At 43.1% G+C, this 13,191-nt stretch overlaps 1 protein-coding gene across 1 annotated transcript in view; it reads left to right on the top strand.

Annotated features, from left to right (window-relative positions):
- Positions 1-13,191, top strand: part of TMEM135 (transmembrane protein 135) — a 420,640-nt gene that overhangs the window by 67,996 nt on the left and 339,453 nt on the right. Inside the window, exon 2 of the mRNA XM_075592564.1 lies at positions 7,484-7,611. Within this exon, the coding sequence (XP_075448679.1) occupies positions 7,484-7,611 (128 nt within the window). The remainder of the gene's footprint in view (positions 1-7,483; positions 7,612-13,191) is intronic.

The following is a 13,191-nucleotide window of genomic DNA, read 5'->3' as shown; positions in this document are numbered from 1 at the left end:
TGTGCGCATGTTTGTGTGCGTGTGCGCATGTATGTGTGCGTGTGCGCATGTATGTGTATATGTGTGCGTGTGCGCATGTATATGTGTGCGTGTACGCATGTATACGTGTGTGCATGTTTGTGTGTGTATATATGTGCGTTTGCGCATGTTTATGTGCGTGTGTGCGCATGTTTGTGTGCATGTTTGTGTGCGTGTGCGCATGTTTGTGTGCGTGTATATGTGTGCATGTATGTGTGCGTGTGCGCATGTATGTGTGCGTGAGCACGTGTGCGTGTGCGCATGTATACGTGTGTGCATGTATATCTATATCATACAAACACATACATACACACCTAAGCTCTGCAGGGTCCTGTGCCTGCAAAATGTCTCTGTAAAGTGCTATGTAAAACTAGCAGCGCTATACAAGAACAAGCCATTATTAATTTTAATAACACATTGAATTGTACACATTTACATACACAAAAAATTAAATATACATATTGTTTACAGTATTATATATACAGATTTGATTTTAAATGAGTTGTTAATTTTTAACATTAACTACACACGTGCAATGTAATAAGGTTTAATTAATTAATTCTGAGCTACTCCTTTTCTGCTGCTGCTCTGTCAGTTCTGGGGGAAGATCATGTGACCAGGCAATGACTGATACATTTATGCTCCATGCTCATGCACGTGCACGGCTGTGGAGGGGGCAGGACTCACAAAGGGGTGTGCCAGAGCCTGTTACATTAAAGGAAGGGGTTGTGCCTTTCTAAAGGGTTGCTATAGAAACAAAAATGCTCGTTACATTAGAATACATAAAAAATTGTCTTTAAAAGTTGTTTAAAAAAAAAAAAAGAAAATGCTACAAGTATTTTCTCACAGTACAGAACTGATTTATTAAAAAAAACACATGCAGAATATTGACTGAACTGCAGCTTTAAGAGTTGAATTGATCTAATACTACAGAACTGATTTATAAAAAAAAATAACACATATGTACTGTAGGACATTGCATGGATTGCTCAGAGCACAAATCCCTTTTCTTTGGGGGAGAGTGTGTCAACCAAATGTTTCCTTATGCCACTCTGTCCTCAGCCGATGGAGAGGAGAGAGATTTGCAAACTCTAGTACAGTGGTTTTCAACATTTATTTTTTTTGGGGGGGGAGGGAGCGCACCCCTAATCAGTGTTCCAGGGGGGAACCCCTAAACACAGTATTCCAGGAGGGAACCCCTAAACAGTGTTCCAGGGGGGCACCCCTAATCCGTGTTCATGGAGGGCACCCCTAATCAGTGTTCATGGGGGGCACCCCTAATCAGTGTTCATGGGGGGCACCCCTAATCAGTGTTCATGGGGGGCACCCCTAATCAGTGTTCGGGGGGGCACCCGTAATCAGTGTTCGGGGGGGAACCCCTAATCAGTGTTCGGGGTGGCACCCCTAATCAGTGTTCTGGGGGGGCACCCCTAATCAGTGTTCAGGGGGGGGAGGCACCCCAAATTACAGGGTTCCAGGGGGCACCGCTAATCCCAGGATTCCAGGGGGGGCACCTCAATTATAGTGTTCCATTGCTGTGGCACACCCACAACAGGAGCGTCAGTCACAGGGGACAGTGTGCAGAGAGTCACAGGGGGAAATGAGTCATGGGGGGAAGAGCGTCGCAGGAGACACATACAACAGGACAGACACCTCTTTCTGGGCCCATTCTGCATCCTCCTCTGCTTGGCCACACACCCCCAGGCTCCTCACCACAACCTGATTGGCAGCAGCAGCCAATCAGGATGGACGAAACTGCCCAGCCCCTTAGCAACAGCCCTGCTTTCTCGCCGTGTGTTGTGTGTTTGTGTCTGTGTCTGTATTTATTCTGTCCTGTTGGTGTGTGTGTTTTCTCAGAATCTCTGCCTCTCTGGTTCTCTGCAACTTCTTATTCCTCAGACTATGTGCCCCTTCTATTCCTCAGACTATGTGCCCCTTCTGCCCCATGCAACCCTCTGACTCCTTGCCCCCTCTGACTCCTTGCCCCCTCTGACTCCTTGCTCCCTCTGACTCCTTGCCCCCTCTGACTCCTTGCCCCCTCTGACTCCTTGCCCCCTCTGACTCCTTGCCCCCTCTGACTCCTTGCCCCTTTGCCCCCTCTGACTCCTTGCCCCCTCTGACTCCTTGCCCCCTCTGACTCCTTGCCCTCACTGACTCCTTGCCCTCACTGACTCCTTGCCCTCACTGACTCCTTGCCCTCACTGACTCCTTGCCCTCACTGACTCCTTGCCCTCACTGACTCCTTGCCCCCACTGACTCCTTGCCCCCACTGACTCCTTGCCCCCACTGACTCCTTGCCCCCACTGACTCCTTGCCCCCACTGACTCTTTCTGCCTCCTCTGACTCCTGTGACTCTGTCTCTCTGTCCTGTGTTTTCTGTGATCCTGTCCTTTTGTAGGGGTGCCTTAGCAACTGAGCTGTGTGATTAGGGGTGCGCTGAGAGAAAAGAGGTTTAAAACCACTGCTCTAGCAGTACACACTGATATCCGACTTTAGGGAGTACCCAGAGGAAACAAAATCCCGTCTCCTAGCAGTCTGATTTTGACAAACATAAAATATGAAAAAGGTATCAGTTATTTAGATTTAACTGTCTGTTAGTATACTTTGGTCCTATGAGGGAATGTCCCTTTAAGTACTGTATGTAGTCATACTAACAAATGTTTTATTAAATTGTAAATGTGGAAAACCTCTTTTTAAATGTATTTGTAGATCATGTTTCATGCACTGATATTTTTTTAAAATGATTTTTAATCTTGATTTATATTTAAATCATATGCTACATATTATTCATTGTATTCTAACAGATTTGTCGATTTCCAAGGCATGTTGAATTTGATTGTTAAACTGGAAAAATACATGTGTGTTAGTCTAATGTACTGATCTATATTAACGTAGGTGCTGTATGTATGTACAGCCATATATGTTAATATACTGTTATAAAGAGCTTAATGCAAGTGCTGAATACACACACGTCATGCTGTTATAAAAGATGACTCTAGGGAAGTTTAACCTTGCACCATATTGCAATGACTAATATATTAACTATTGTTATTAAAGTGCAAAGCGTCACTAGAGGTGCCAGTTTTACTCATACACCTACACTGGAATCCTGTGGGAATTGATGTATTTTCACAGTGTTTAGTAACTCATAGAGCATAAGTGAATAGAGCTTTCATCTCCCTAATGCCAAACCTGTTCCACCTAATACTGCCCTTTCTGTGACCTCCTTTGACTTCTACAGTATCAGTGCGACTTGAGAGATACTGATGCAGTGTCTGATTATCTTCACAAGATACTACAACCTGCATACAAGTGGCTACAGTGTAATGTATTTCAGAAACTAGTGATAAGAATGTACCTTCGCAAAATAGATCATGTTAATCAAGGCTGATTATACCACTGCCAAAGTGCAATGGAGAATACATGTTTTTTTTCTTCTATTTACATAGTTGTCGTGGTAATATTTTCCTGAACACCACTATTAGTGCAGCACCACATACTGAAATGTGCAGTGGTAGTTATTAGTGGGACTCATGTTTTGAAGGGGCCTAAAGTAAGTACAGAAACACACACTTACAATACCAAGGCCTATAACTTTATTTGGCATTTGCCCAACTTTCTATGCTTACCTAATGCGCTAATAACTTGTCTGAGACTGTTTTTCCAGAGGAATAACTCCTCTTTCACTTATACTGGGTAACATGGCAAATTTGTCAAGAATTATTGATATGCTGTAAGTTATAATGTTCTGCCGTTCTTTATTTGATTAGACATAATGGGCTCCAGGTATTGAGCATCTATGCAACAACACAGTATCTGTAATTCCCCTCAGTTGGGAAATTGAACACCAACATCTGTTTTATTTACCCATGCTTTTTGTGCACATGGTAACCCAGTTATCCTGAAATGCCTAATATTTCTGGAGCACAGCCCTCACTCAACTAGCCACAAAATGCTAAGGAGTTATGTATTAAGACTGTTTGGGAGCAATTTTGCTCCAGTTTGTGACTTGGTGAATGTCATTAGGAGGAGATGGGGAGGTACACAAATTGCAATGAGGTATATGAAATTCTGGGCTACTTGCATGAAGTGCCAGTACGAGTTATCGCATCCGTTATGGAGGTAACGCCCATTGACTTGACTGGAAGTTGACACTGGAAATGGCTGCTATAATCTGTACCTGCACTTGATGCATGTGCCATTATATTTCCTGATGATGTGATCCAAGATATTAATTTTCCAGAACTATCCGGTGGCTGTCTCTAGCAATAGGATAGAGTTTGGAAAACTTTGTAGCAAAACAAGAGATTTACTTTGGGGTTTTCAGTCACTCTGCGACTTTTCACGGCGAATGGAGTAAAAATCTTCACTGAGGCCAGGGAAGCTGAAAAGTACCACGTGAGCACCACAGAAATATTGAAGACATGCGAGTGGAGCGTGATCAGAGGTGTGCACAGGATCGTCATCCACCAACCGGAGAAAAAGGACGCAGTGAGGAAACGATGCAGAGCTGATTGCAGCAGAAGATACATTGTTTAAGTATTAAGACTTAATTATGGGTCTTTTTATTATAAGGAGTATATATGGGGACTGATTTCTCCAACTGCTCCTATATAGTTTGAGACTCTATGTAGATTTTAACCATGCAGATATGTATGTTCAATATTTGTAGGGTTCATTTTGCAAGAAATTATTGCAAATATAGCAAGTTGCTATAATATAATTATAAATAGTTTCATGTGTTAGAACAGGGGTGCGCAATCGTTTTCCCCTGCGCCCTCCTGCTGGCTGCCTTGCTCTCCGCGCGCCCCCTCCCTCCTCCTTACCGTGGTTCCCGGCGTCTGGGCATCATGACGTCACGTTGCCATAGTGACGTGGCGTAATTTGACGCCGCATTGCCATGGCGATGCGTCTCCAGATGCCGGCGGAACCATGGTATGGTTTACAGAGGCCTTCACCGCTTCCCCGGCACTTCATTTAAGTGCCTCCGGGATGCGCACGGGGCCTCTGTAAACCCCCGCCCCCCGCAGTTAATCTCCCGCCCCACCCAGTTTACACACCGCTGTGTTAGAAGCTCAGGTGTTAGAATTAGATTGGACCAGTGCACTGTATTGTTTAATAAGTAGAAGGGCGGGGCTCGGGGGAGCTGAAGGGAAAGTAAAACTGGATAGAATTTGTACTTATGGAAAAAAGGGAAGTCTCCCTGCTTCATCAGGCTGCGTTCTCGTGCGTGGCGCACATCTCCAAAGTATTGTTTTTTTTTTTTAATGCTTTATTGCTAACGGATACACACACCTCCCCCCCTACACTAATAATTTTAGCATACTATGCAGGAATCGAACCTATCACCCTTCCTACACTGGTAGCGATTCTTTACCTGCTACCTTCTGGTGTACAGTATTGAAAGGCAGTACTGTGCATCACACCAATCCTATAGGGTAGTGGTAGAGAATCCCTACTAGTGTATATAGGGTCATGGGTTCGATTCAAGCATGGTATGGTATAATTTATAAATTAGTATTTTATATAATAATTTATAAATTATAAAATAAATAATAATTTATAAATTATACATTATAATTCAAATAAAATAATAATTTTACCATCAATTTTACCATATTCAACCTCCTTGTCCACACCCTAGAAGGGTCTTTCCCAATGTACTGAGGTGCCTTCAGCACCTAGCCACTCTGGTGTCCACAGGAACCAACCCACCCCCAAAGTGTGTGAGGCAGTGCTGCCCACTGTGAGAGTGTAGAGTTGGTGCACTTGATGACTTGACTGATACCTGCCACGTACTCCAGCACCGTGTACCGCTGACTACAGAAACGGCTCTTCTGTCCCACGCTGTCCTGTCAGCGAAGTTGTCCGCCTCCACGTGGGGTGGTATCCAGCTGGAGGGTCCCACCATGAATGGAGTCTCTACCTGTGGGGTGGTCTGATCCCAGACCACAGGTCACTGATACTGCCCGGTGTCTTCTTGCTGTGTCCCTGACACTGTACTCATTACAGGGGCAATGTCCCTATCTAGAGGGGCTGTCCCTGTAGTATCCACAAACTAGTGGGAGTTGGGGCCTAGCTGGGGCCTATCAGGGGATCTCTGGCCTAGTGCAGGGGCATACTGACACCCTGCACACACACCCTCATCTCTCTGTGTCCCAGCTCTGACTGGCGTGGCCTCTGGTGTGCCAAAAGTATCCATCTCGTGCAGGGAGAAGGCTGCAGCCCTATTGGCTGTGCTGGCTCTCATGCCCGGCAGCCCCTATGCATTATGGGGCATGTAGTTCCCCTGCAGACCTGCTCTGTAATGGCCACAGCTATAAACAGAGTACTGCACATGCGCACCTGTCTAAGATGGCCGCCATACCTCCAATCCCATCAGTGCATGCGCAAACACACTGCGCATGTGCGGCCAATTCCAATATAGCGACGCCCTGCAAAGGGAGCCGCCGTGAACCTCCGGCGACCCACTCACCATCCTGACTGCTCCACGCTACCGCAGCCCTGCCGACACTCTCCCCAGCCTTCGCTGCCGGTCGCAGCTGCAGCGGAAGGTAAAGGGACGAAGGGGGACCTGGCCACACAAACATCAAAGCAGGATTGAGAGGGAGGCTGATCAGGTTACGCAGTGATGTTATTATTTTGTACCCAGCAACTACACTACTAATATCCTGCAAATGCCAACCTATGTGTCTCTCTATTTTTTTTTTTATGTTTTACTGTATGCCTTGCTTGCACATTTTTTTTCTGGTCATCTTTAAATCTGCTGCAATATTGGCTACCTGAGAGACTTTATATTTCTCTGTGGAACTAGACTTTTTACATGGTTTTAGGGCTATGATCGTATAAACAATGTTATTGTTTTAAACGTTATTTCTATTGTATGAGTGTTTAAATAATTTTTTAGAACGTATTGGTTTTTAATAAAATACTTTAAGAAGTATCATTTAAGTTTAGCGCACTACCTACTTCTTTCTATAGGTGATCGTGGTGGCCGTATTTGTAGTTTTTTTTTTTTTTTAAATACTGTACAGTATATACATATCTCTTTTCTTAATTAAAGAAAACCACAAACAATGTAAAAGTCTTGCCTCTCGGGAACAGGGGGGAAGGGGGCTACGGATGCTTTAAAGCAGCAGTGACGGATGTAGCCCAACAAGCTTTCCCTACAGCTGGGAATTGCCAAGTTAAAACAACTATTACAATTATCGACCTCCCGCTGAGTAAAATGCAGTTGTTGCACCTTCCTTAGAGCCGCAAGAAAGCCGGGCTTCTGTACACTAGCAATTCTACTATCAATACTCACCACACTAATAATATTTGTGTCCTTAAAAAAAAACAGAACGGAGGACTTTTGGAGTGCTGGAATCAAAAGTGCAATAGATCTTAATGACTAAATTAACCACTTCTATTCCTTACGAATACTCTTTGGAAAATCAAAGTATTGCATTTATTTGTTTTTAAGGTAGCAGCAATCCTCCGGAGGAGAAAATGTGATTACTACTTATACAAACTACTACCTGAACTCTTGCGGTCGACTTCCTTCTTGACAGCTAATGGAAGTTTTTACATTGCTTTCTTCTGCATTCTAAGGTTGGTAACATTAGATTGAATAATTTTCTCTGTATTTTGATTTCATACACAATGCTTCAATCTATGCAGTATTTAATGTTTCGTTGGCAACCATGTTTATTTTAGTAAACGTAAACTTGTACCGTATGTGTGACTGCTGAATTCTACCATCAGTATTGATTTATATTTGCAGCATGGTGTTTTTCAACATGGCAGATACAATAGATATATTTTTATAAAGGAAAGGTATACAGGGCTATACCAAATAAGTAAATATGGGAAGGGTGTTGATCCAGTGAGAAATCTGAATGCCATTGTTGGGGTCAGGAAGGAATTTATTTTTCCCCTTATGAGACCGCATTAGATGATATTTCACTGGGGTTTTTTTTTTTTTTTTCCTTCCTCTGAAATAAAAAATCATATTTGACTCAACAGACAAAGTTGTGCAAAGTATCTTCCTACAAATTGAAGTTTGTTTTTCCCCTCATTTGTTAAAAATAAATAAAAAGTTACTTAGTTTTTTTTGTTAACCTTTTTAATTTTTAAGGCAATCTGCAGCCATTTTGGAGATTGACCTTCAAAGACGTAGGCACCTGCAGTCGCTTGTTAAGGGCCATTGAAACGCTGAAGGGGTTAAACACTGAAAAACACTATTTTTGTGTTCCCACAGCTTGTGCATTGTTCACCAGTGATAACTTTCCTTATAAAGCCTTGGGAATATGCAATAATCTATAATGACCATCACAGCACCTGCTGTACAGCTGATTTTAATTAGACGTTCCTTTCCTTTCAGTTCTGACATATGGTCCTATGCATTGTAACTAGCTCTGGAAGAAGTAAAAAATAATTTTTTGTAAAGACCTTGCCTAAGATGATGTACATATTGCCAAGATTGAATGGCACCTACATTTTATGTAGCTTTATTTGACAGTTTTGATTTTTATCTTCACATTTTAGGGCCAGATCCACAGGCTTATAATATCCTGTTATCAAAATCAGTAGCAAATGTTATTTTCCCTGAGGTTAAGGCTAATGAAGTGAAGCTAATTATATGCAAATACAATTGCCAGTTCGCTCGTTAGCATTGGCTTAACGTCATGTTAAACAAGCACTGCAACAAATTCATTATTTAATAGTTATGATGCAGAGGGACTCCGTAGCTGAATCACGTTCGTGTCAGCTCCGGGAACCCCCTACTTTCCGAGGTACATACCTCTGAAGGTGCTGCTGGTATGTCATGGAGGTTTAAAGCTTTCTTGTAATGCGGTCCAGTAGCAGGCGCAACGGATGACGTTGCCGCTTCTATGCCACGGGACATTTAAACCTCCATATCCTTTGCCCAGCCGGGGCTGCTACCGGCATGACCTACGGAGGTAAATATTGAGAAAATCAGGGGTCCCCTGGGCTAAACTTAACGCAGTTCAGCTTCAGAGACCGCCCTGCTTCATACCTAGACATACAAAAAAAGACCTTGGACGGAACCGCACCTTTAAGTTGGCTTTAAATAACATTGTGTTAAGCTTGATTTGCAGAGAGATTCTAATATGCAGAGCGATACCTGTGAACAAAACTGAACACACCTGGTAAATATGCTCATCATTTGCGTATACTTTGCAAATCCCAATTAGCATATTTTTCAGATCGCTCAGGTGTGCTCAGTTTTATCATTTCCCTCTCCAGCAATATCCATATTTCTGGTTCTGGATGGGTGAAACACCACCTTTAGATATGATTTAACTAACGTCTCATTAAATCTCTGTGTTTACCTTATCTATGCGGTTAGGCGTTGTTAGGGGGAAACACCTCTTTTGCATCTCTTTATCACTAACGTCTGTGTATAGTTAACGCAATGCCTTTTCACGACAAACAGGACCTAACATTACATTATTGAGCTGTAAAAATGAATGTTAAGGCATAATGCAATGTTAATGGAGACACTATTCCTCTTATTTATTTAACTTAGATGGATAGATGGATATCTGTGTGTCAGAGATGAGCGCCTGCCTATTAGCCAAACATCCAAGTCGCTTTCTTCTCATTTTACAATTGTATTTCTATAAAACCAGAACAGAGTTACAGCAGGATGAAAAGACTGTTACAAAGAGATTTCTACACTAACAGTACATAAATAATCGCAGAATGAAAATACTGTTACAAAGAAATGTATGAAAGCAATCGAACACTATTCATTACTAAGTAATGTGAGTCCTATTAGTCATGCATGTAGACCTCAGCCCATATCAATATTCATATTTGTAGTGGTTTATTAGAGTTTACTCCCGGTACTCTCTATACAAACTGTATATGTCCTGTTCCAAAATAATTGGTCTGTTAATATACTAGTAAAACTAGAAGCCTCTCGCTCAACCTATAGATATCTCAGCCAGTGATTGGACACACTAATGTTACAGCTATATGCAGATAAAGACATATTTACTGTAACAGTAATAATCCCTTCACCACACTTTCGAGACAAATAGGGGTTAGTATGAACTTGTAATAGAATAGAAGAGCACAAACGCCATCACTCTATGGTGCATATAAATGAGTATTCTTACAATATTAATAACAGATGTGCAGTTTATTCCTCCTCTGCGCGTGAACTGCTGCAGATGCCGCTTTTAGCCGTCGCGCAGTTGCTTCTGGGTATCGGGGGATGAAGTCACATTGCCATGGTGATGTCTCCGTGTCCTTGAAGCTCCAACTGGATCCCATCTACTCCTTGTCAGGAATAGCCCTGACATAGTTTCCTAAATCTCCCTGTCTCCAGTTCCTTTGTCCACTGGGTGTGCTGCTGTTTCTGCCTCCTCTTGGTGCTCATGTCCTCCTTCTCTGTCAGTCTTTATAGTTTCCTGTATCTCCTGGCCTTTGTTTTGTGATCCTGCCTCCTTCTGTTTCTGCCCTGATCTGACCTGTTTCCTGTAGTTCTGATTTCATATTAAAGGCCCTTGCTATTGAACTTTCTTGCACCAGTCTGTTTCCTGCTAGCAAGTCCCAGTCCTGTTCCCTAGTCCCAGTCCTGTTCCCTAGTCCCAGTCCTGTTCCCTAGTGCCAGTCCTGTTCCCTAGTGCCAATCCTGTTCCCTAGTGCCAATCCTGTTCCTGAATTCCAATCCTGTACACGCTTTCCTGCCCTGTTCCTGCCTTCCTAATGTCTGCCTATGACCCCGACCACACCACCTGCCGCCTGCCTCCGGCCTGTGACCCTGACCATGCCACCTGCCATCTGCCACGACCTCTGCCTGTGACCTCAACCATGCTATCTACCGCCTGCCCCCGACCTCTGCCTGTGACCCCCGGCCATGCTATCTGCCATCTGCCTGCGAACCTGATGAGTCTTGCCTGCTGTTCACTCTTCCAACCACCGAGGTCCTAACCGCTCCTGGAGTCTCCCCTGTGACAGAAAACAAAGGCCAATTCTGGACCTTCCTGGAACAGATCCATCACCTGCCTGCTTCAGCAGACCCCTCCCACTTGCGTTGGGTTGAAGATAAATACTTTTGTTAGTATTTTGAAGACCCATTTGGGATCCTGAATTTTTTTTTTGCTGCAAGTGTTTTGTAGAATTATTGTGCACTTTGTCCCTGAGAAGAGTTCCCTTTTTTCTTTTTGTGGGAATTTCAGTTTCCAAAAGAAAACTCCACTGTACCCTCTGTAAAGATAGGGAAGACATATTGCGTCTAAGACTTTTCTGCTAAGGCTGAAACAGTTGCTGCAGAGGCCAGTGCACTGTTCTTTTGAAGTTTTTGCAGTGCCTGGTTTAACCCCTGCTGATCTTTATATTCCCTTTTTCCCAAGATCAGCTTGTATTTCCCTGCAGTACCTGGTGCCACCACTTCAGACTCTCAGACTTGTATTTCCAAAAACAGACTTGTGTTATCTTGATTTCTCTGCTTACCCTGGTTGGACCACTGCTGTTTCACAGGGTTCCCATTTTAAAAACAAGAGTACTCCCATTGTTTTGTTGCTATATGCCATGATTTCTCTGCAATCTTTGATCTTCCTATGCTTGATTCAAAGGTTTCAGATGTAACAGCAAGTTCCTCTGTCTTGGTTTCTCGCAATCTGTGATATTCCTATGCTTGATTCTAAAAGTTTCAGATGTAACTGCAAGTTTCTCTGTCTATGGTTTCCCCTACAATTTATGATATTTCTGTGACTGATGCTAAGGTCTCAAATCTAAAGATCAGCTATCCTATCTTTTGTCTCCCTGTTGTGCCTAATATTTACTTTGTTAATCCAATGTTTCTGCTTTAAAGACACATTTCCGCTTTACTGGTTTTCTTGGGAAGTTTGGGTTCCTCATGTCTGAAGCTATGACTCCCACTTTGAAAACCGTCTGGAGCAATAAATGTGAACACAGTACCACTGATTCGTCAGAGTTTCTCAAAGCAAAGAGAAAGAAAAAGAAGGGTGTTTCTCCGATTACAGTGGAAACTGCAGAAGGAATTAAGGATGATCCTTCCATATCGGAAAGCATGCGTTAGAAGGGAACATAGATATGTGCTGCAGCCTAAGGCGATTAGCAGGATCATCCCAGGAATAGTGGAAAAGAAAGAGGACGCCTTTAACTAAGGTAAAGATTCCTTAACTCCGGCACTTCAATCTGCATGGAATGAGATTGATTGCTTCTATGGACGACTTGATAAAGAGCAAGAGGCCAAAGTTGCACTACAAAAGTGTCTGTCCACAGCAATTTCCAAGTGCGTTCTCCAGGAGAAAGAAAAGCATCAGTTGGAGATCAACATAGTGATCATGTCAAAGAAGCTGGAGTAGGCATATACTGATGCCCAGGCCCAGGACCAGAGCTTCATTGATAAAATTGATGCAGCGCTGGAAATCTCTCTGAAGGAAGTTCACAGGCTTAATACAGAGCTTGAAGCCTCTCAATAGGAAATTCACAGGTGTAGTACAGAGCTTGAAGCCTTTTAAATGGAATTTCACAGTCTTAGAACAAAGCTGGAAGCCTCTCAGGAGGAGATTTGCTACTTAAACACAGAGATATGTTCTGTGAGATATACTTTCGAAGGGTTTAATAGTTGGTTTGAAACTGTAATCCAAGTGTGCAAGACCCTCTCTGTCCGAGTCAGTGAAGGAGATAAGAGAGTCCATGAATTAGAAGAGGAGAAGAGACTATTTGTTGAAGAAAAGTCAAGGATGCAATTGGCACGGGAAGAAGCAGAGGGCGCCTTGGAAAAGGAAAGAGGTAACTCCCTATGTTTCCAGTTAGAACTTTCTAAAATCAGAGCATGAAAGAAAGAATAGAAACATCTTTTCAGAGATACTACAGAGCCCTCATCTAAGGAAGGCTAGAGAGATAGCGTTATCTGTGCAAATGCTCCGCAGCTGATAAAGTACCCTATGTGGAACAAAACGTGGCAGAGTTTTTTTGGAGAGATGTGTGTTTGTCTGATGTGAATAAACCTCACTTTTTTGGAGATTGCATTTAGTTCCTTACTACCAGGCTGGCAGTGCCCGCCCTCCAATCCTTCTTACTCATCCATGGAAGGCTAGAGAGACGGCATTATCTGTGCAAATGCTCATCATACAGGCTGCCTATAGAGGGATGAAAATTTGTCAGCTTTGTCGTCGGAATAAAGCA

Source organism: Ascaphus truei, chromosome 3 (genome assembly GCF_040206685.1).
Source record: "Ascaphus truei isolate aAscTru1 chromosome 3, aAscTru1.hap1, whole genome shotgun sequence".
NCBI classification, from domain to species: Eukaryota; Metazoa; Chordata; class Amphibia; order Anura; family Ascaphidae; genus Ascaphus; species Ascaphus truei.
The sequence above is the reverse complement of the archived record's forward strand: the minus strand, read 5'-3'. Positions and strand labels throughout refer to the sequence as shown.